This window comes from Condylura cristata, unplaced genomic scaffold, assembly GCF_000260355.1.
Source record: "Condylura cristata isolate star-nosed mole 26May11 unplaced genomic scaffold, ConCri1.0 scaffold00001, whole genome shotgun sequence".
In the NCBI taxonomy this organism is placed as follows: Eukaryota; Metazoa; Chordata; class Mammalia; order Eulipotyphla; family Talpidae; genus Condylura; species Condylura cristata.
This window is the reverse complement of record NW_004567102.1, coordinates 17118674-17143252: the sequence shown is the minus strand read 5'-3', so window position 1 is coordinate 17143252 and position 24579 is coordinate 17118674. Positions and strand designations below refer to the sequence as shown.

Below are 24579 nucleotides of genomic sequence, written 5' to 3'. Positions count from 1 at the left end.
TTTCTGCATTGTCTAGTTTTAAATGAGCATTTTGTGAGTCCATTTTGTCTTCTCTCTTAGCTTGTCAATTATATCATTATTTTAAAGATTTATTTAGTTATACATACAGAACTAAGGTACAGGTGAGGTGCAGGGGTAGTGGGAGGATTCACCAGAGGCAGAGTGGAGCAAAACAAGCAGATTGACTGAAATACACTGCTGAGAGGAACAGCAGGAGGGTCAGGAGAGGTCTGCTGCACCATGTGGGTCACCTCTCTGACCAGGGATTCAACTCATGCTATAGTGGCTGTCATAGCTTGTTTTAACCCATTGCACCACCAGGGAGGGCCCTTGTCGATTATATCTTATAAAAAAAAAGTTTTGGTGGCTGCCTGAATGTGAAATATCTATTTACAACTAGCTAAGAACACTTTCAAACGATACTATGCCATTTCATGGAACTTAAAACATAGTATCCCCAAATTCCTCCCTCCTGTCCTTATAAGACTGATAACATAAATTTCACTTCTCATTAAATTATAATCAGCTGAGACATTGTGGTTCTTGTTGTTGAAAATGCTTCTTTTGTCTCTCTGCACACTGCCGCTTTCCCCACCTCAGGACCAGCGACACGGGTGCAGGAATTGGGCCCCTCAAATCCACCACGGTAGAGCCAGGGTCTATCACAATGTTTAACACGGAGTGGTGCTCAGTAAATATTTGTTGAATGGGCTTCTTATTTGGGTAACTTCATGTACTATCAAATCACAATAGATGTAAAGTGAAACCCCAGAGGGGTGTGTACAAACTGGAAAGCTCATTGGCTAATCCCTTGAGAGGGCAGAACTCCAATTGAAAAGGAAAGGGTTATAACCCTCACTTAATCCTCCCACTGCAACAGAGAGAAAGAAGAGCCTCGAAGAGAAAGAAGAACCTCGAAGAGAAAGAAGGTCAGTGGTGCATTTCTTATACATACTTCCTGGGCTTGGTTGGAGAGGTGTGTGGTCTGTTGTGGTCTAATTTGCAGCTTATAGTAAGCAATGATGTTAAATTTGTGATTGATTTCATACCTACCATTTCTAAACATGCCTCTATTAAATCAGAAGAATAAAATGCTTTTTTCCTGCAGAGAAGATGTGTAATGAAAAGTTAACCGTTGAGTAGCTACACAATTTTTGGGAAATTTTCATTGCCTGTGCCAGGAACACTTAACATCAGACCCTGAATGTCCCACAGACACATCACACAGTGAGAGGACTTTCAAAAATACGCCTGTTAAGTCAGGTGCTGTTTGTTGATTGGTTCACATAACATTTTTAGGAGAATGTCAGCATTTATTAATTTTTGAGACGTTACATTTTTTTTCTCCTTGGGCAAACCTCACATATTTTTATGCATTGGAAAAAAAATAAACCACACAGTCACTGTTCAGGAGCACATGGTGTGTAAGGAGTAAAGGAAAACGGCACCCCAGTATGTTTGGAAGTTTTTGCCTAAGTGCTCTGAGGCTGGGGTCCCTCTGGGGTAACTGGGCCCCATGAAAAGCAGTAATCAGTTGGTGGTGGGTGTGGTGTGTGGTCTGAAGAGCTGTGGCCACGTGTTTCTGAATTGCATATAGTGTTATAAACCAATGTTGCCTTAATTAAAAAAAAATAGGAATTTCTAAATTAACCTCTCACACACTTTTTTTTACATGATGTTTTTAACCTCACTGTTCAAATTAATTGAGAAAAATGTATTTTTTGCCAAAATTGTCCAAAGTGACTGTTAACATTGTCAGTAAAACTTCACCTCAGCTTGGCTGCTTTCCCAACCTGTGAGCTCCCCAGATAAAAGCCTAGGACAAAAAAGCGAAGACAAGGGAAGAGAAAGAAGATCAGGAAGATTGTTCAAACGGCTGAGGGGAGGTGATCTAATGCTAGACAACACATTTTATAGTTGAAAATTGCTGGCATATCTTCTAGACCCAATCCAGGGCTGGGACCTGCACACCAGTGCCTTTGTTTAAGAATTGAAGAAGCTTGTGCATTCCAGGAAGTCCTCTTAAAAGGGAGTCATGAAAATGACCTAGCATGGAGTCATTGTTCTCCTAAATCCCCCTCCACTCCCTTTTTCTATTCTCTGCCACACACAGGGTCAGTACTTCACCAGGAGTTCAGCCTACTTTTTAAATTTCTTCTGGAATTTATTCTAGCCCATCCCTTCCAGGGAAGAAAAACCTAGATTCAGAGAAAAACCTAAAATTCAGCGGCAGTTTAATTAAATTTCATTCTAGACCCAACTTCTCAAACTTTATTTCAGTGGAGAAGTGAATCACCTGGGGTCTTGTGGAAAATGTAGACTCTGGTCCCAGAAGTCTAGCCCAGGGAATGAGACCACATTTCTAATAAGGTGCCAGATGAAGCTAATTCTGCTGGTGTAAAATTATACTTTCAGAGAATGCCTTTCCTCTTTTCAGAAGCACATCTGATTTCTTTCCTCACATGTTAAGGTTGCTGCAAACTGGAAATAACAGATGTGTGTGAACATGCCTGCATGCACATTGTGTACATGTGGCATTTTTTGAGTCTTAACTATGTTCAGCAAGTTGCATACACGATCTTCTCTTCATGTCATAACCAAATTAATCAGGTCTTGTTAGACTCATTGTGCAAATGGGAAACTTAGGCTCAGAGAGGCTTAGCACTTGCTCAAATGAGAGGTGAAGCTGAAATTTGAACTTCATTTGTGTTTTACTCATACTCAGGGCTTAACTCAGATATATGCTCTTTTACCTGTTCTAAGAGATTTTTGGGTGAGGACACAATTGTTAGCCAAGGCCCACATTGCACTCAGACCACCCTAGCTGCTATCTGCACACCTCAGGAGAAGTTGCACTTGGTGGAGCTTGGGAGCCCTGGTGTTCTGAGAGCCCTGCAGGGAGGCTTCTTGGTCAACCAGGTTGCTTTAGTTTAGGACACACTTGGTCAACATCAGCAGCACAAAAAGCAAAGTGAAAGGTGGGGTTGACCTTCTACTACCCTGGATCTTTGGGGTTTGGATCTCTCACCAGCTGCACTCTTAAGTGTTTGCGTTAGGGATGAAACCCAGAAAGTACTGCTCCTTTGCTTTCTGCTTTATTTCCCATTGCCATGGAGTGAAAATTTCCCTTGTGTCTGTTCTTTAAACTTTGACAATGCACTTTTTTTTTAAACAATGAAAATAACTAGGTTTACTTTTTGAAGCATAAACAAACTTGGTCTTCTTTGTTACCAAGTTGTGGTTTAGCCTAATCTTTTTTGAAATTTCTTAGAGGTCAAGGAAGAAAAAACAGAACACTTGCCCTGGGCTCTTCAGCCTTTGGGCAGGAAGGAGACTGGAGCTCAGACAAATGTATTTCTACACATTCATTCTGTATGGTTCCTTTAGTTCCTATAATACTATGTTACACTTTTCTGAAATGCTGCATTCTGATTCACCTCTTCGTGGTCTGGAGCTTCCAGCACAAAATAAAAAGTTTGTAAGGTGTTTGACAGTAAGAACTACATCTTATTTTCCATCCCCTGCATGGAAGGCCTAACCCAATACTGTATTCTGAATAGGAGCTAGATAAATAGACATTGGTAGAAAGAATGCTCTGTGCTCAGCCAGAGGCTCACTCGGTGATACGGCAGGATTGTGAGTTCACTTCCAGGCCACCACAATCGTGGAAATATCACACACAGTAAAGCAAGCCACGCATAATTTTGGTTTTCTCAGCACATGTGAAAGTTGGGTTTATATTATCCTGTAGTCTATTAAATGTACAATAACATTATGTCTTAAAAAAACAATGTAAGGGCCCTCCCTGGTGGCACAGCGGGTTAAAGCACTGCACTAAGAAGTCACTTCCTCATGAGTTCAATCCCCGCCTGCCCTGGAGGAGATCCACATGGCGAGGCAGACCTCTCCTGACACGCCCGCTGCTCCCCTCAGCAGTGTACTTTGTCGATCTGCCTGTTCTGCTCCCCACTCTGTCTCTGGTGAATTCTCACCCTCCGCATCTCTGGCCTGTACCCCAGTTCTGTACGAATAAATAAATAAATCTTAAAAAAAAAAAAATGTAGGGGCCTCCCTGGTAGTGCAAGGGGTTAAGAATTATGAAGCTTGTTTTGTCCTGATTTCTGTGACCAGAGGGGAGGCAGAAAGGATGAACAAGTAGAGTTTATTGCTCCCGGGCAGCAGCTGAGAGGGAGCACCCTAGGCAGGAGTCTGCAGCTACTGCATGTGTTGTAGGGAGAAGGGTCTCTTATATAGGCTTTAGGTTCCTTTTTTTTTTTTTTAATGCTGCTTTACACCTGAATGCAAGGACCTCAATGCAAGGACTAGTTCTGGTTATTGTGGTATTGATAGTGGTGCTTTACACCTGAATGCAAAGTCAGGTTTGGTATTGCCCATCTGCTCACTCTCAACAAAGCTATCCACAGCCACTGTACCACGAGTTTGATCCCCAGCAGGGAGCTGACCCACATGGTGCAGCAGACTTCTCCTGTCTCACCCACTGCTCCACTCCGCAGTGTACTTCAGTAGATGTACCTGTTATGCTCCTCGCTTTGCTCTGGAAAATCCTCACTCCCCCACCTCTGGCCTGTACCACAGTTTTGGTATGCTTAAAAAATAAATCTTTAAAAAACAACAACAACAATGGAGAACTTGATTAAATGTGACACAAGGCAGAAAGCAAGCACATGCTGTTGGAACAATTGGCCCTGATGGACTTGCCTGACCCAAAGTTGCTACAGAACTTCAGTTTGTAAAAAATATCTTTGAACAAACAAACAAACAAAAAAGAAACTGCATTATCTTGCAAGTACAATCACAGCAAGTGCAATAAAATGAGGTGTGTGCTCATCTAAGGAGCAGCTCCTCATGGGAGGGGTCGGGTGGCCTGCTGGGGACCTTTGCATAACCTCCAGTTCAGACCTTCACATCCACCTGAGAGCCCAGTTGGAAGGTCACTGTGCAGGCTGAGAGTGGCCGGAGCGGCTACTGGCCAAAGCCAGCTCTTTATGGACTGCATGAGAGTTGGGGATTTTTTCAAGAAGCAGTGACTTGGTTATCACAAGAGTGACTTTTATTGACTGTTGGGAGTGACCAAGTGTGGAGATTTACTGAGGGTCAGATAAGGGCAGTAATAAATTAGGCCTTGCATCCAATTAACTGGGCCTTGCATCCTGGATGGGACTAGCTGAAGGTGATAAGGAACTGGGCCTCACATCAAGGACACAGTGATGAGTCACCCCTTTGAAATCTGAGCTTAGGACCTATATAAGAGACCCATCCCCCTTATTGAGTTGGCAGTATCCCCGGACCCCACTCTATGGGCTCCGTCTCAGCTGCTGTCCGGAGCAATAAACTCTGCTTGCTCAGCCTTTCTGCCTCCTGCCTTCCTTTCTAGCAGCTGGTCACAGAAGTTGGGACAAAACATTGACATCTATGGGGGGAAAAATTCTCTTGAAATGTCAGAGGTTGCAGGTTCAGCCCTGTTTGTTTGAGGTGGGGTGTTCCTCATTATAATGCTGGATTTATTTTTAGAGCTGCCTCTAGGCACCACGGAAGACTAGGGTGTGGTGGTGGGTTGGAGAGTGATACTTATAACTAGGTTCTGGAGTTCAAAGTTATATCCTCTTATAACTTTATAAAAAAAGTTATATCCATTATAACATGTCACATGTGTCTTGTGAAATGAGGGCAATGGGTAGGCACAAAAAGGTTCACAAAAATGTCAAGATATGCTTCCATATAACAACAAACTACAAAACTCTCTAATCATGCTTGTTATCACAAGCAAAAAAGGCAAAACCACAGCAGATTCTGCTTTTTAAATATCTTGTGCTGCAATATTGAATCAAATTTACTTTCTGCTCTGTTTTACAAATATCACATGCATTGGAAGAGATATTTGTAAATCACATAGAAAGCTAACAAATAAGCCACTTTTAGCATAATAAACCAAGGAAACACTAAGTCTGGTTGTCTTTTTAAAAAGCACAAAGAGAAAAGTGTTAGCAAGTCTATTTAGATGGATTCTACTAGGTGAGGAGCAGGATCAGAGAAGGCAGTTGTCACTGGAGAAATAGTCAGTGATCTGAATATTAGAGGTGTTACAGGGCACCCCAAACCTGCCTGCTCTAAGTGGGTTCTGCCATCCGCCGCAACAAGACAAAACATATAAAGCTTTAATGAAAAGGGACTTTAATACAGTAAATATACAATATGGAACCCAAAGAATATAACTTCTAAATCAAACACCTGAAGCCACCCATCTCCTCATGGGCAAAAGTCAACCCAAAAGGGATTGGCCCAAAGCAAGGCCTGAATGCCCACCACAAGACTAAAGCACCTTCTGGCTGGGACCCATGGAAAAGGGTCAGAAATGGCCAGACGAATCTGGGAGGAAAAGAGCAAAATCAAAATCAATAAACACTGCCATAATCACCTCCCTACAGGTATCTCACCCACATCTGCCTTAACCAGTCCAGGGTCAGGAAACAAGCCCAGTTTCTTCATCACATGCTTGCTGCTCCAGGTGGCTCCCTCAGGTCTCCTTGTTCTCCATCCGGCTTCCTTTTCTTCTCTTCTGATTCCTTCTTTTCTCTCCTTTTTCTCTGCTCAGCTCTACCCTCCTTCTGGGTGGGGCAGGGAACCTGGAACTTCCCCTTTTCCTAGGGACCACCCTGTTACAGAGGAACCATTTTATTTGTTGGGGACGGAAGCTGTCTTGCTACCAGAGTCAGAGGGTATTGGAACAAAACTGGGTGAGTTAACTGAGAGGAATGCTGTCTGGGCCCAGTTAGGACTATTGAATTATTGTGACTTGTGGATCAGACTTTCATAAATAATAGTAAATAGGATCCACTCTAGTTGATGTGGGTCAGATATTGTGGTATATATTTTATCTTGTATTTTCTCAATCTTCAGTCCTGGTAATAACTCTCTAAGGTGAAGGTTACTCTCCTTTCCCTGCCCCCATTTCAGAGATTTGGAGGCTGAAGCTTACAGAGGTGGGAAAATGTCCCTCCAGCCTTGGGCCCCTTGCCTTTGAAAGATGGGACAAGACACACACACTTATTTCCATTTAAAGACTGGACATATGTGGATTCTGGGCCTGGTACAGAGTAGGCTGTAAGCGAAGAGTATCACACCTACACCCCAATCCTCGGCTTTCCTCCACATTTATTCCCTCCACGAGGCCCCCCTAGCTCTTAATGCACCACCAGGAACACAGATTTCCTCTCATCTGGTGATCCCCGTCCTCACAACAGAAATAACTACACCCCACTCCTGGCACCCAGCACTCACCTGCTTGAGTCATGTATTCCCATACCTCCACAATCCCCATCTCTGCACCCCTTTAGTGCTGATTTTTGCCATGCCAGCAAGAGCTTGTGCCATATTTAATAATTTTAGGGTGGCGTTTTGCTGTTCCTCCTTTTACCTGAGAGATGTTTTTTTTTTTACTATCATTGATACCAGGTCCAGTCAACGGTGTCTCCCTCTTGACTGGGTCTTTGGGGGCAAATAGAAGGAGACTTCAAGATATGATACCCAGTGGCCATGTGAGGTCTTCATCTGGTACAATCCGGAGCTGAGTGGTTTTTTTTATTTATGCACTGGGGTACAGGCTGGAGGTGGTGAGAGGATTCACCAGAGACAGCGGGGAGCAGAACAGTCAGAACGATGAAGTACACTGCTGAGGGGAGCAGCGGGCGGGTCAGGAGAGAGCTGCTGCGCTATGTGGATCTCCTCAGGGCCGGGGATCGAACTTGTGCGGAAGCGGCTGCGGCACGCAGCGCCACCAGAGGGGGCCCACTAGTTAGGACTTCTAAGACTATGTTGATCACTAGTGGTGAGAGTGGACATTCTTATTGTCTACCTGATCATAGAGGAAAAGCTTTTACTTTCTCACTACTGAGAATGAGTGGCTGTGGGTTTAATATATACATGGACTTGATGATACTGAGATGTGTTCTTTCCGTCTCCGTTTTACTAAGCGTTTTAATCACAATTGGATACTGGATGGTAAAAATTTTATGCCATACCAGAGACATTTTGTGGGGGTGGAGTGGGGAATGGGATCAAAAACGGGGGTGGGGGGAGGGAAGTGCATGGAACTATGGTAATGGCACACGGGTGACTCGGTGATGGGAAACCCACGGGGATTACAATTGAGATGAAAAAAAAAAGTAAAATGATGTAAAAATAAACTGTTATATTATTTAAAATAAATAAATAAAACCAGACACGTGGGGAAAAAAAATTGTATGCCTTCTTGGCATCCACTGATATAACCTTGCTATTTCCTTTTGTGCTGGTGAATCACACCGATTGATTGTGTGCACTGAGTCATCATTTCACATCCCTGGGACAAATCCCATTTGGGTGTGATATATGATTCCTTCATTGCATTGTTGAATTTGACTTGTTATGAATTTTTTTCTGAGAATTTTTGCATTGTGTTCATCAGCTATTGGCCTGGGGTTTTCTATGATGTCCATTTCTGCTTTTGATATCAGAATGATGTTGGCCTCATAAAATAGGTTTGAGTTTGAGGGCTTTCCTTCTTCCTCAATTTTTTTGACGCATATAAGAAGGATGACTTTGAGAAGCGCCCTTAGGGCTTTGTTGCTTCTTAAGAACTAACTTCCTACTTCTTTTTGCCAGACATCTTTGCTTTCGCAGCTCTGGGTTTTGCTGCCTTTGCCTCACTGCCTTGTGCTCGGCGAGGTTCTTGGTGGCCTCCTTTGGAATGGCACAGGCTTTAGCCTTCTTGAGACTCTTGGCTACTTTTTGATGTCGGTGGTTGTGGGTTTCTTCACCTTCTTGGAAATCCTCCCTGCTTTCTTGGCTCCCAAGGTCTATTTTGACTTTTTAGGGATATCCCTGTGGACTTCTTAATTTTAACTGCTCCTACCATCTTTACTTATTTATGCATACAGAACTGGAGTACAGACCAGAGCTGCAGGGGCAATGAGAGGATTCACCAGAGACAGAGTAGGGAGCAGAACAAGCAGATCAATGAAGTACACTGCTGAGGGGAGCAGCGGGCGGGTCAGGAGAGGTCTGCCACCCTTGTGGGTCACCTCACTGGCAGGGGATTGAACTCATGCTGCAGTGGCTATGGACAGCTTCATAGTGTTTTGCTTTAAACCCTTGTGCCACCAGGAAGGGCCCTGTATTCCTTTATTCTTTAAACATGTTTTTTTTTTATTTTGCTTTTTAGAAAATCCTGAGTCGGGAATCATGGCGGCCAAACCCAAGCTCATCTACTTTAATGGTAGGGGCAGGATGGAGTCAATCCGCTGGCTGCTGGCAGCAGCTGGAGTTGAGGTTGGTGTTTGATTGGAAAAAGAAAACAGGGTGATGTGAGTGAAATTGAGGTCGTTCTCTCCCCTCCGGAATCAAGACTTTAAACTCCATGCCTTCCCCATGGCTTACTTTGTCAGAGATGAAAAGGAGAGATTACCACTGAGAGTGAAAACCCAGGGAAACATTCTGGAAGCTTCTTAGTGACTAAAAGATCTTGGTGGATCCTAAGAAGAAGGAAAGCAAGAACATATCTGCGTCATTCTATTTAATAGGACCAGTTGGTTTTCTAGGGTCTTTCCCCTCAGTCTCAACACCTCAGTCTTGTTTTATTCACATACCCCACCTGGAAACAGGCTTGCTTTCCCCTCAGTCTCAACACCTCAGGCTTGTTTTATTCACATACCCCACCTGGAAACAGTCTTGTTTTATTCACATACCCCACCTGGAAACAGCCCTCATCTGAAAAATCTAACAGAAAAATTGTTTCACCCTAAATTCCCTCTTTACTGTCTTTTCCATTTGCACAATTGCTTTGGAATTTTGTCTCATGCAATTATAGACTTTGTTTGCCCTATTTGAAGGTCATGGCCTCTAGAACAAAGACTCATTACCTTCTTTGTTGTGCTTGCCTTATCCTGCCCCTATTTTAAGCTTCTTCACACAAAAGCTTTACAAATTTATCAATAAACTATGATAACTCCCACTAGGTAATGATCTTTAGATCCCTTTCATTGAATATATGAGCATCAAAGAGAACTTCAGTTTACCCTAATTGGGAGATGGAATAGCAGAAGAGAAGGAAGAAAGTAAGAAAAAAGAGAAAAAGGAAGAAGACAAAGTTACCATTTAAATTTTTTATTCTGGGAGCCATAGGGCATTTTATATTTTATATTGTGAATATTTCTCCTCCCTCCCCTCTCTTCTCTCCCCTTCCTTGTTCTCCCTCCCCTCCCTTTCTGTCCTTACTGCAATTACAACAGTATCTTTATTTTTATCTAGTTTGAAGAAGAATTTCTTGAAAAAAGAGAACAATATGAGAAGTTGCAGAAGGGTGAGTCTAATTTTATTCAATGTTTTACTTTTAGAAAAAAAGTAAATTTGTTTCTGGAAATATTCACTTCAGTATAGATTACAGGGCTCCAGAAAGACTATTGGGAAAAGGCATATTGTGAGATTGCTAGCACTGATGATGTTTCACTATGTTCCTGGCACAGAGGTAAACTTGTCTTGAGCCTTATCTCCTTGGCTTTCATAAAGGATGTTCAAGTAGATGATGACTGTGGCCTCAGTTACATATCGTAATATGAGTTGACCCAGGGCCAGTTGGGTCAACACTCTCTATCCCTTCAAGACTTCATAAATAATGACCCAATGGGTTGGAGAAGAGGGAGCAAAAGGGAAGGGGATCCAAGATATTCTCTAGTTCATATTCACTCATTGTTCTTGGTGGTCTTAATAGATTAACAAAAGCCATTTTATTAGGCATGATTGTAGAATCAAAGCTATTAAAAAGATCCAAATTTAATTAAGTTTGGACTCAAGAAGTCTCTGGTCTTTACAATTTCCCAGAAAAACTTCTCTCATTAAGACAAAAGACTGGGCCCTCCGTGGTGGCACAATGGGTCAAAGTGCAGCACTACAAATTTAGGCTCAGCTGCTTCCCGCTAGTTTGATCCCTGGCTGGGGAGGTGACCACATGGCGCAGGAGACCTCTCCTGATCTGCCCACTGCTACCCTCAGCAGTGTACTTCCTTAACACTGCCTCTGGTGAATCCTCTCACCTCCCCTGCACCTCTGGCCTGTACCCCAGTTCTGTATGCATACATAAATCTTAAAAGAGAGACAGAGAGAAAAGACTAGTAAAGGCATAGTACTTCCTTAAACTTCTAGCAGTCAGGGCATCATTTCCTTATCTAAGGAAGCCTAGGTATCCCCACTATTGCTGACAAAGAATCATGAAACTAACACAAATTATTTTAAGAACAGTACTTATGGCTTTAGGCAAAACCTTTAACTTCTTTGCACTCTGTCTTCTTACCATGAAAAAAACCTTTGTTTTTCTAGATCGCAAGTAGTAATTGATCTTATTAATTACTATTAATAAGGTCTACTATTTCCACTCCAAATTCTTGTCCAGAATTTTTTTATCTTGAAATTCCTCTTCCTTTGTATTTCTGCCCCATACTGCCCCAAATAAGTCATTATTACATAGTAGGGGGTAAATACATATGCACTGACTAAATAAGTGAATGTATCTCCATAAAGTCATTCGCAATCATTCTGGTAGGCAGTGGCCCCTCACAGCAGCTGAAGTCCTGCTTTCCTCCCTGATTCTGGGGCAGTGCTGCAGTGCTTAGGATATAGCCCTGGGTATTGCTATTATCTATGACTAGGAGGCAAGGACTGGCAGGAAGTGAGGGGGGAGGGAGAAAGAGAGCGAGAGCAAGAGCCCCAGAGAGCGCTGGGCTAGGAGCTACATCTGTGGCTTAGCAGTCCGGACTCTGAATTTCAGCAAGTCACTTGGGCTTCCCTTGGCCCCTGCATTGCCATTGTTTATAAAAATGAGTAAATCAAATTAAATGATTTCAAATATCCTTTCTGGCACTCTTGATCTGAGATCTTTCAAATCCTTCTGAAAACAGTTCCTTGAAGCAGGGATCATTTGTAATGGATGTTTGCACCACTCATAAACAGTAACTCAGCCTGGCTCCAATGCTTATTCAATATTGAACAAATATAGAATTTCCTTTAGGAAATGGAAGTTTTTCTGTCTCTTCATAAATAGTAGTGTTGTTATTTCTGAAGGAAAACAGTTTGGCTGACTCTGCAGTTCTGGGCCCCAGCTGATAAGGAGACTGCTCTTGGTTCCAGCTGGGCCTGGCCATCTTTCCCTGCCATATATGGCCATGGGCTTAGTCCGTCCTGCTTATTGTATCTTTTTTTTTCCGGACACTCTTCCGCGAACCCTCCTAACTCTCTCTCCCTCCGCCTGACCGTGGCCCAGCCAATGGGCACTCGACATGATACCTTTAATGTGTATATAAGTTCAGCTCTAAAATAAAATAGGACTTCTTCCTTTTGGTGAACAGACTCACGGCGTCCATCTTTCCTTCTGCCTTTTCCTTTCAATTTCCAAAGCACAAACCCAAGTATCACCTTATTTTTACTCACAGAAATTCAGTGTATGGGCAGCATAAGCAGGGTAGGTACCGTGTGGAACAAAAACAAGCTCAGAGAAATTAGAGACTTACAATCACCCAACCAGCCAGGCCACTCCCTGGAAAGCTGTCACTGGTGGTAGTGGCCTTACAGCAGCTGTGATTGCCTCTCACTATGTCAAGTAGGAACAGTATTTGAAATTTGAGAACGATGTGGTTTTTGCTCATACACTGACAAAACCTGGTTTCTATTCTGGATAAAGTTTCCTTTTTCTTAACAATATGCAAGTAAATGTTAATGGAAATTTAAAGGCTGTTTGTAGCACATCTATATTTAAAGCACTATTTGTAGTACATCTTTTTTTTTTTTAAAGATTTATTTATTTATTCATACAGAACTGGGGTACAGGCCAGAGAGAGATGCAGGGGGTGAGAGGATTCACCAGAAACAGAATGGGGAGCAGAACAGGCAGATCAACAAAGCACACTGCTGAGGGGAGCAGCAGGCGGGTCAGGAGAGGTCTGCCACGCCATGTGGTCACCTCCCGGGCAGGTGGGGATCAAACTCATGCGGAAGTGGCTTAAGCCTCTTAGTGCTGTGCTTTAACCCACTGCACCACCAGGGAGGGCCTATAGTACATCTTTAAATGCATTATTTTTATAGGCAGTCATGAAGAAGAAAATGAGATATTACTGAATATTGATTATTGGCAAAAGTCAACATTTTACTTATGTTACCTCATTTTATCCTTTCAAAACCCTGCTAGGGGCCTTCCCTGGTGGCACAGTGGGTTAAAGTACAGCACTAAGAAGCTAAAGCTACTTCAGCATACGTTCGACCCCTGCCCTGGAGATGATCCACATGGCCCGGCAGACCTCTCCTGACCCACCCACTGCTCCCCTCAGCAGTGTACTTCATCAAACTGCCTGTTCTGCCCCCACTCTGTCTCTGGTGACTCCTCTTAGTGCCCCTATTCCCCAGTTCTGTATGCATACATAAATAAATCTTTAAAAAAAAATCCTATTAGGTAGATGTTTTTACTATGTTAGAGAAGAGGAAGATGAAACTCAGTAAGTCATTTGCTTAAAGTCGCCTGGAAAGGGATAATGCTGATATTCAGATCCAGGCTTACCTGGGTCTCACTATCGCATCCTACCAGGTGCTATGTAGATCATGGCATGTTTGAAAGAATTCAGTTCCAGACTTCCTCTCTGAGTCAGAGTAAATGAGAGGCTGAATGAGTGTTTTTTGTTTTTTTTTAAGATTTATTTACTTATGCATATAGAACTGGGGTACAGGCCAGACGTGCAGGGGCAGCAAGAGTATTCACCAGAGGCAGAGCTGGGAGCACAACAGGCAGATCAATTAAGTACACTGCTGAGAGGAGCAGTGGGTGAGACAAGGGAGGTCTGCTGCGCCATGTGGGTCACCTCCAGGCCCAGGGATTGAACTGGCACCGAAGCGATTGCGGTTAGCTTCACAGTGCTGTGCTTTAACCTGTTGAGCCACCAGGGAGGGCCTGAGTGAGTATTTTTAGCAATGCACACCCCACAGGTGATTCTTAAATACCTATACTAAGAACCAGAAGCACTTATAGAATGTCATGGTAAATGCAGAAAAATAATAAACTATCATGAGTTCCCAGAACCTAAAAATGCATGAAATCATCAAGAAAAATCTCAGATTTTTCCATAAGGCAAATGGTAACATTTCCTTTAAAATATGGTCTTGAATTCACCACTTTAGAAGAAAATTTAAAATCTCTCAACAAACAAAAGTAGAAGTGTACAATTCTGTGGGCTCACAGCCACCATGCAAGGTGGTTTAACCTCTCTTTGCTCAAACCACAGATGGACGCCTGCTCTTTGGCCAAGTGCCTCTGGTAGAGATGGATGGAATGGCGCTGACGCAGACGAGGGCCATCCTCAGCTACCTCGCTGCCAAGTACAACTTATATGGAAAGGACTTAAAGGAAAGAGTCAGGTACCCTAATGTTCATGCTTGTACATGAAGTCCTCATTTACTGTTGTTTGTAGGTCTTGGAGGCTGACTTAAGCAAAACAACATATAAGGAAAGTTGGTTATTTTTTTTTTTTAAAGATTTATTTATTTATGCTTACAGAACTGGGGTACAGGTCAGAGGTGCGGTGGTGAGAGGATTCACCAGAAAGAGTGGGGAACAGAACAGACAGGCCCACTGAAATACAGTGTTGAGGGGAGCAACGGGTGGGTTAGGAGAGTTCTGTTGCGCCATGTGGGTCAGCTCCCTGGCTGGGATCATACTAGTGCTGCAGTGGCTTCTAAGAGCTTCATAATTCGGTGCTTTGACCTGTTGCCCCACCAGGGAGAGCCCTAAGGAAACTAGTTCTACCACAGACCAATTGACATATATAGCGTTAAGTTCCTATATTTGTTTAATTACCAAAAAATCACCAAACTAGTAAATAAAGGCCCAAAATGCATTCAATATTAAATAATAATTACCAATTCACTCATTCATTCATTTTTCAATCCACTTATCCAGTTCAAGGTTATGGGTGATAAAAGCCTGTCATGGCAACTCAGGGTACAAGATGGGACCCAGGCCTGGACAGGATGCCTTCCATTGCAGGATGCACTCACCCACCCACCCACTCATTCATACTAGGATGGTGGAGACATGCCAGTGAGCCTAACTGCATATCTTGGACATGTGGAAGGAAACCAAAGAACCTGACAAAACCCCCACAGACCTGGGGAGACTACACAGATGCCACACAGTCTGCCAGGAACCATATTTTTCTCATCAATGTTATGATGTTGAACAAAACTTTATTCCAAAATTTTATTTTTTTCCTGTTCCCGACGACATCATTTATTTACCTGTGTACATTTAATATGATGTTCATTCTTGTACAATGATGGCTTTATTCCCTCAGGAATAGTGCTCATAGAATTCCCACCACCAGTTCACCCTTGCTTTGCACCATAGCCACCCAAAATTCTATTTTTTAAAGATTAATTTGTATTTATTTATACATATAAGAACTGGGGAGTAAGCTGGAAGTGTGTGAGAGGAGAGGTCTGCTCTACCATGTGGGTTAGTTCCCTGGCTGGGGATAGAACTCAGGCCTTATTGGCTGCTGATAGCTTGATAGTGCTGAGACTTTAACCCGTGCACCACTGGCAAGGCCCCCATATTCCAGAATTCTTACCCCAAATCTGCAGCCTTCACCAACCAAGACTTGGTTCAGGAAGTAGTCTTTCAGGCTGGACTGAGGTGAGAAAATAGGGAACAAAGAGGAGACACACCTCCCTTCTATACCTGCCATATCTTGTGCTCAACTGAATAAGTAGTCCAGGTCTCCCCTATAATTATTCATAGTGTTCTACACTCAACACTCTTATATTCTCTTCCCTCTCCGAACAAAATATGTTCTCATAAAATGACCTGGTAATTTCTACATGATGGCAGACTGTCAATTTAGTGGGGAAAGGACCATATCCCGATCATCCTGATTCATTCTCCTAATAGCTAGATAGAGTTATCAGAGAGACTAACAGCGTACAAAGCCCCAAGTTCCAGGCTTAGAGATGGCACCTCACAGATCCCATCTTATTCTGTTAGACTGTCATTAGGTCAGTAAGGGTAACAGGCCCCAACTGTTGTTTTATCACAAATACAGAAGGTGAAGGTCTGTGACCATTTTTTGTTCTTTTTACATGTATATACCACAATCATTTGCTCTGGGCACTGTGCCAGACCTGGCTGAGGATGGTCAGGTGATAGTTTTACAAGCGATAAATAGACTTAAGGCAAAACAAGGACTTAAACCTGTGAAATTTTATCTGTATTTGGCCGCTATAAGGTTGGGCGAGATGGAATGGTCAGTACTTGACAGAGTTAAGACCCAAGCTTATTCTTCGGGAAGAGAAAATAGAGAGAAAGAATGAATAACCTACGAATGAGCAAAATTCCTAACAAGCAGCATGTCTAAACTTCCCACATTCCATCTTTCAACCAAACATAGTTTAGTCATCCTAACCTGTAATTGCAACAGTGTAGGCAAGAGAAACAACTTCTTTTTATTTAATAATGTAAACAAGTCCTAGCATGCAAAAGCAATCTGCTTCTCTGTATTTTGATGTATGCTCAAAAATTCTTTTAAAATCTCCTGTTTTGTTTTGTTTTTGCAAGATGTGTACCCTAAGCAATAAATAGCATTATTATTATTCTTTTCCCTAGGTTAGGCACAAACTGAACCAGGTTAATGCAAGCAGTCTAATAAGGAAGAATGGTGATTTGCAATCAGACTGGCTAATGAAAGTAAAATAGTCTTTTTATATGTGTTAAAAAGAAAGATAAAAACAAAGAAAACAAAATTTATTGGGCAATTAGCACAGGGTAGAGTGAATCAGACACACAATGAGTTTGCAAACTAGTTGCAGAAAGAACTAATATAAGTATATCATGCCTACACAACACACCAATAAGTAACAATATGTATTATCATTAGTTTATAGTAAACTTTTAAAACAGTGTTTGTCAGTGAAAGGAAAATTTTAAAGAGCAGGAAATAGAGCTGTTTGACTTGACCAAGAGCTCTCTCAGTTGCCGGGTGGAAGACCTGCTCAATGGTTTATCTTCTCTAAATACGTGAAAAGGTTCTGGTACTAAAAGTTTTACACTCTTGGTAAACTACATTCAGTTCAGATTTTAAAATGATATAATCTAATTACTTGTTTATGGCAGGTTTCAACTTAAAGGCTCTCATAATTCTTTCCTACATCACTTTATTCAATAAACATTTCCACAGACCCTGCTATAGTGCCATCACTTGGCCCACCCTGGCTCCTGAGTGAGGAAGCTTAAGACGGGGTTATTAAAAGTCATCTGCTCCAGTTTATACCATAGAAGTGGCAGATTTGGAAACCCCATACGCAAAAGTTTCTGCTTGGAATAAAAGTTACATATTTTTTGTCAGGATCGATATGTACGCGGATGGGACCCTCGATCTCATGTTGATGATCGCTGTGGCTGCATTTAAGCCCCCGCAGGAAAAAGAAGAGAGCCTTGCTTTAGTTGTGAAGAAAGCTAGAACCCGTTATTTCCCAGTCTTTGAAAAGGTAGGTGACAAGAACCTAGACTTTTACACTCCTGTTGCTGTTAAGAATGTTTAAAGAGTGAATATCTTTGCAAAGATAGAAATATTAGAAATTTATTGCATTTGGACCAAAACTTTAATAAGGACTCCAGAACAAATGGCATGTATAACTATGGAATTTCCCACAAATTATAATTGGAGTAAACCAAGTGCAATGAAAGGATGCAGCATTTCTGTTCTGATTTAAAAAATAAGCTATCAGCCCAAGGTATCACCCCCTCAGATTCTTTTGAAGTCAGTGATTTCTTTAGATTAAATTTTATAGGTGATCGTGCCTCAATCAAAAGAAAGCCTTTTAAAGTTACAGCTTTTCTAAAGTCATTTTGGATGAATACTAATTAAAAATGTCCTCTCAGTACATCTGGTAAGGTTTCAAGCCTGGAGAATAACAGAAAATATGATAGACTTGTTGGCATGTTAAAGAATCCCATAGTTAAAGGTTTGCAAAATAAAAGAATTCTGGGCTTTATGGTCAGTGGTAGACAAGATGATTTATTGTTGACTGTACTTTATAATTAAGAGTTCTTCCATTTTAGAGTATTAGACAACTAAGTTCCTGTTTATCTGGAGACAGTGTACAAGATTGTTGAGATATCTTCCATTTAAAATAATTATGTTCATTTGAGTTATAAGGTTAAGTGTGTGTTATCATAGGGGAGATTTTGAAATCTGTGTGTCCTTATTCACTACTTCCAATGCATTTAAAATATTGGGGTTTTACTCAAAATAGGATCAAACTCAAGTTCATTCATTGTAATTAGTCAATTGCATTTCTTAAGTTGCTTTAAAAAAAGACTTATTTATTTATGTATACAGAACTGGGGTACAGGCCAGAGTCCTGGGGTGGTGAGAGGATTCACCAGAGTCAGAGTGGGGAGCAGAACGGGCAGATGAAGGACACTGCTGAGGGGAGCAGCGGGCGGGTCAGGAGAGGTTTGCACATTGAAGCAGCTGCTGCTCACTTGCAGTGCTGCATCCTAGCCCCATTGTGCCACCAGGAGGGCCTTTAAGTTGCTTTTTAATCCATGAGGCCACCTTCTTTTCTCTTTTTCTCTTTTTTTCCATCTTTCATTTGTCTTGTTCTGCCCCCCAAAGTGGATTTTATTAACAGCAACGTGCTCCCTTATTCTCTAGACACCCAGCCAATAGAAAGTTAGAATTAGAAGTGAGATCATGTTCTGGTTTATTTTGGCCAGACTACTTCATAGGTGATTTGTGGTTTGTTCATTAGCAAACACACATTTTGCTGGTTATCATTGTTAAATCAATGAGACTGATGATCAAGACTCAGATACACTGGCTGACTAGTAGATACAAAATGTGGACATTCTGATCCTATCAGTCTTTCCTCATTTATTAGCTCTAATACTTTCTAAGAAATGAGTCTTCCTCACATAATACATTGGTTACCCTTGAGTATGGTTTATGGAGGACACAAGTTTCTTTTTTTCATCATTTTACAAAATGATTTAGCTACTTCTTCAAAGACCAATGAGTTTGTTAATTTTTTGTTCTTGTTCTTTAAGTGGCCTGATAATATTACTTGTGGAAATAGATAGAATTTTCTTTTAAATTATTTATTTTTATTAATGAAATATGATTGTTTTACAAATTTGTTAATATTTTTACAATATAGGATTTCTCCCCTTAGGTGTGGTCATTGTAGCTCTACTACCACAGAACCTCTACCATAGTCACCTGTGCTCTCCCCAATTTCTCATTTCTCCTCTCTCCATCCTTTTCCCTAGCCCCACTAAATACCTCAAATCTATGGTCAGTTTTCAAAGACTGGTTTTACAGTTTGGCTCTGTTTGATCCTTCGTTTGGTTTTTCTATATTCCGCATATAAGTGACATCACCCAATATTTATCTTTCTCCTTCTGGCTTATTTCATTTATCATAACCTTTTCCAGTTTCATCCACATTGCCACAAACAGCATGTGTTTATCTTTATTGATCACTGAGCAGTATTCTATTGTGCATGTGTATCACATCTTCTTGATCCACTCATCTATTTTGGGGCATGTAGTTTGTTTCCATATTTTGGCTATTGTAAATAGTACCACAACAAACACTGGAACTCAAGTTTTCATTCAAATTAGTGTTTTTATGTACTTTGGGTAGAGTCCTAGGAGTGGAATTGCTGGATTGTATGGCCGATCCATTTTTAACCTTCTGAAGAACCTTCACAGTGCTTTCCAGGAACTGGACCAGTCTCCATGCCCACCAACAGTTTATAAGGGATCTTTTTTCTCCACACCTTTATTCCTTACTTATGGAGTAAACCTACCATTCGTATATCTGTTAGGGGGAAAGGACGTCCTGGAGAAACTCTGCAGAGTTTTGTACAATTTTACTTAGCCAGCGGTAGGTTCTTAACTGAGAACTCCATTCTAGTACTTCACCATCCGAAATGTCTTGATAATCACTGATATGTTTCCAAAAAGATGCTGCCAGTTTCTGAAATATGTAGGATCATTGGTTTGAACCTATCCTTGCAAGCATTTTTGGAGACTACCAGGAAAAGATTCTTTAGTAAATTTGATGTGTACATAGGATGACAAATAAATTTGTGATCTTTATTTTTATTTGTAAATTTTTACTTGTAATCTTTATTTGTATTTATATTCTTTTTATTCTCCTTTCTATAGGTTTTGAAAGATCATGGAGAAGATTTTCTTGTTGGTAACAAATTCAGTTGGGCTGACATACAACTGTTAGAAGCTATTTTAATGGTGGAAGAACTTGATGCTTCTGTTCTTTCTGACTTCCCTCTGCTAAAGGTAGTGTATTAACATCCACACAAAGCCCACAAAAAATGGACACAGGCTGAAACTAAATGCCTCCAGTCAAAACAAAAGAAAGTTAGGAAGGCTGTTTTAAAGATCACTATTCCATTCATTTGGTAATTTTCTTCTTATTCTTAAAGAATAACTAGGATGTAAAATCTTATGAAGGGGGAAAGAATAGATCGTTTTGATTTCTGGGATAAACATTTAGTAGTTTCCTTTTTTATAGTTTTTTTTTAGATTAATTTATTTAATGCATACAAGAGCTAAGATTGCAGGCTAGAGGTGTACAGAAAGTGAGAAGATTTATTTACCACTGACAGAACGGGAAGCAGAACAGGCAGGTCTCCTGAAATACACTGCTGAGGGGGCAGCAGGTGAGACAAGAGTAGTCTGCTGCACCATGTGGGTCAGCTCCCTGGCCAGGGATCGAATTCGTGCTGCAGTGACTGCAGAGAACTCCATAGTGCTAAGACGTAACCCCTTGTGCCACCAGGGAGGCCCATTTTCCTTTTTTTTTTTTTTTTTTTTTTTTTTTTTTTTTTTTTTTACTGCTTCAAGTGTTTATTCTTCATGAAGTAATGTTGAGTGAGAAGTCTGTTTTTATTGTTTCCCTACCCAGCTTCTACCACATAACTCTGACCCCTCCTTAGGGCCCCGGGCAGTTCCTCAGTTGTTTAAAGAGCTCCTGCTCTCCTGTGCTAGTCTTCAGACTTCTCTCTGAATGCTGCCACCTTCAGGCTTTATCGGGCCTCTGGCCTAGTTCCTTAGAGATATGTTATCTAAGGCATTATATTTTGTAGTTAAGGATAACTTTTTTTTATTATTACAAAAGAAATGCAAATTTATGTGCTACCATAGACATTTGTATAAATCAAGAAAACTAGAAGACCTAGCCAGCTTAATGTTAACTGCATGTACACTCCTTGACCCATTATTTTACATTTTCCTCCCAAATAAGATCACAAGAAATATTGTTTTATGGCCTACTTTAAAAATTTTTCTCAATTATCATTGATGTAGAACAAATACTCTTCTGCATACCATTTTACTTGATATTCACTAGGCCATTGGGTCATATCTCTTTGAAAAATCAGAACTACATACAGAGGGCACAAATTGAGAAATTTCATTCCCTTCATGGCCTCTCCCACGTCCCCATTCTCATAATCACTTTTATTGGTGACCTGTGTACCTTGCTAGTGTTCCTACTTGTGCAGATACAAACATCTGAATATCTATTCCCTCCCTACTTTCCTTAACAATAAATGAAACTTCTTTCCTTTTGTATATAATATCACTTGAAGTATCATTTGCCTTGTATTATTTGCAGGGACATACAATCACTTATATAACCAGTTTTCTTTTCCTGGAAACATAGGTTAGTTCCTATTTTTCATTGTCCTAGCATTCTTATAATTTTTCTTTGCTCATACCCTTAGTATTCACTTATGAGGAATTGATAAGCATATTTAATATACACTCCCTAATTGCAACAGTGATATTCCTTTAAGATTTATTTATTTGTGCGTACAGAACTGGGGTACAGGCCAAAGGTACAGGGGTGGTGAGCGGATTCACCAAAGACAGAGTGGGGAGCAGAACAAGCAGATCAAAGAAGTACACTGCTGAGGGGAGTAGTGGGCAGGCCAGGAGAGGTCTGCAGCACCATGTGCGTACTCCCTGGCCAGGGTTTGAACTGTTGAAGCGGCTGTGGCCAGCTTTGTAGTACTGCACTTTAACCCATTGGGCCACCAGGGAGCGCCCACACAATGATTTTTAACAAAATAAATTTGACTTATTTTAAACATGCCAGCAATTGTATTACCCTTCCCAGGAAAATTCAATAAAGGTATGTTGAGGGGTTAGCTTAGATGTGACACACTGGGTTATGTGAACTGGCAATCTAAATTTCTCATGACAAAGTTTGATTTTTCTGAAAGGTCATGACTATGGTTTCTCATTTTAGGCATTTAAAGCAAGGATCAGCAATATTCCCACAGTTAAGGCCTTCCTGCAGCCTGGGAGTCAGAGGAAGATGCCTCCGGATAGCCGCTACGTAAAAGTTGTCAGGGATGTCCTACAGTTTTGATGGCATCAGGCCTCACGATGGCAACAGCATCGACCTACCACAACAGCCCCACCTGCCAGCTGTCAGGGCCCACTGTAGATTCTAGGAGTCAAGTGTCTGAACAGAACAAAACCAAATTGCTCATTAAATGCAATCTGAGACCACTGTGAAGTGTTAACTTTTTTTCAAGCTTGCCGATTGTGGATGGTGGTTACAACTTTTCTGAAATCAGGGTTCTATATAAATAGGAGGCAAATATATTTATGGCAGTGGGGACATAGGACACTGTTCTTGTTCCTGCCTCAAGATTGGGATCACTAAGGGAGGGGGAGCAGTGATTTGTGGAGTAGGATCTCTCCCAACACCTTGAAGTTATATAAGTACTTACAATGGGGGAAAAATGACAAGCTGAGGTTAAGATGATGACTGATGCTAGTAGATTCTAAAGGAAAGTAGGGGTTTGGGGGTTCAGAAAATGTCAGGGACCACCATTTTAGGACCCTGAAACTAAACTTGGACAATGTTTAGTTCTACTAAACATAGCCACTAAAACTGTATTTGTCTTTCATGAAACCTTTCCAAGTAACTCTGAGATTGAGATAAAGCAAGTGACTACTTGTACATATTGACCCAAACATTCTCTAGCCTCCATATACTTTATTTAAGGATAAATCTTGGGTTCTAAGTGGTATAACTCAGCATTCAGCCCCCATGGGGTTTGTGGGTTATGGAGGGGCTGACTTGGCGATGTTGTAGGCCTGGCTGTGGTTCTGAGGGTTCCTGCTCTGGAGTGAGGCTCCTGCCAATGGCTCAAGACACATGACTCCGCCAACACCCCATGGGTGCTATGATGCCTGCCTGTACACACTCAGTCAGCTCCTGGGTGGATCCAGTTCTTGTCCAAACTTGGGACATGAGTGCATGACAGCAGACTCTGCCCTGTTGAACCACTCTATCTAGACCACTCTATCCTCCACTCTGTCTAGCCCTGACTACTCCTTCTTTTGCCCTTCAGGTGAAGGATTGATCAACAGTCCTGTTTACCTGGGACTAAAGCATCTTTAGCACCTCCACTCCGCACCCCCACTCTAGCCCACACGGAACCTGAGCTCCTGCTCACAGCATTGCCAAATCCCCACCTGGGGTTAACATTTAACTAATCATCCATCTTGATTCCCTCCCCCCCACCTGAAAAAGCCATCATTAACATCACTAAGTGTAACATAACATGGAGAAAAGGCTTCTCAGAGGGCCTCTGCCCCTTCTATGTGGGGTGACATTTTCCTGACCTCAAGAACCAAGAGTCTGATCTTTTTAAAAATAAATTGAAAAAGTTATGATTTTTTTTAATTAAAAGATCATGTAAGCAGTAAGACATTTGACTTGAAGAGAAAGCCATTTAGGATTCATTTCTTTTAGAAGTTACTTATCCTTACTTAAAACAAGATTACCTGGCATATAACTGCTACATACGAAAAGTTAAAATTGTCCTTGGTTTTACAGTAATAAATGAAAAACATTTAATTTCTCTAATTGCAAGAATTGTTAAGGTTTATTTTTGTTGTTAAACATTGGGAGCAAAAATAACTTACTGGAATATAAATGTCAGAGCTGAATGAACACTCATAGAGAAAGGGGTATTTTCACAGATCCAATATTTCCTCTATCCCACCCCCAATTGCTGTTCATCAATACACACCATTGCCCTTTTAGCTTTAAAAAATGCAATATTGCACACACACACGTATTATTTTATGTACAGTTGATAAGCATTTGCAGAATTGCCTCCGTTGACAGATTTATGACAGAATTGGTTTTCCCACAGCTCTTAATTGACAGGTTTCTCTTCTCTTTTCCTTTTCCTTGCAGTTTCTCTTCTCTTGACAGGTTTAGAGTAAAGAAAAGGAATCCCAAACAAAAGCAAATAGTGAGAAAGCTAGCTGGTGAGACTCCTTCCTCCCTGAGCTGCCCCCGCCTCCTCCCCATTACTCTTGCTGATTCGCCATTTTTGTTTGTCTTTGTGTAAATAAAACCTGGTGCCCACCGGTCTCCATCCCAGCACTTTTACCCCCTCCCCTTTACGGACTCTCTCCCACCTCCCCTTTTTCTT

The 24579-nt window shown here is 41.4% G+C and overlaps 1 protein-coding gene across 1 annotated transcript; it reads left to right on the top strand.

Annotated features, from left to right (window-relative positions):
* The first annotated feature begins 890 nt into the window (after positions 1-890).
* LOC101626285 (glutathione S-transferase A4) lies at positions 891-22628 on the top strand. The gene is made up of 7 exons (XM_004673572.2): positions 891-929; positions 9221-9327; positions 10306-10357; positions 14316-14448; positions 17430-17571; positions 20261-20392; positions 22368-22628. The coding sequence occupies exons 2-7, from the start codon at positions 9241-9243 to the stop codon at positions 22488-22490; spliced, it is 669 nt and encodes a 222-aa protein (XP_004673629.1). The 5' UTR covers positions 891-929; positions 9221-9240; the 3' UTR covers positions 22491-22628.
* The last annotated feature ends 1951 nt before the right edge of the window (positions 22629-24579 follow it).

Bases quoted from the DNA above. Each gene is read 5' to 3' on its own strand.
- LOC101626285 (XM_004673572.2), top strand. From the start codon at position 9,241: ATGGCGGCCAAACCCAAGCTCATCTACTTTAATGGTAGGGGCAGGATG. The intron at 14,449-17,429 runs GTACCCTAATGT...ATTTTTTGTCAG, and splicing joins GACTTAAAGGAAAGAGTCAG to GATCGATATGTACGCGGATG. The intron at 17,572-20,260 runs GTAGGTGACAAG...TCCTTTCTATAG, and splicing joins ATTTCCCAGTCTTTGAAAAG to GTTTTGAAAGATCATGGAGA.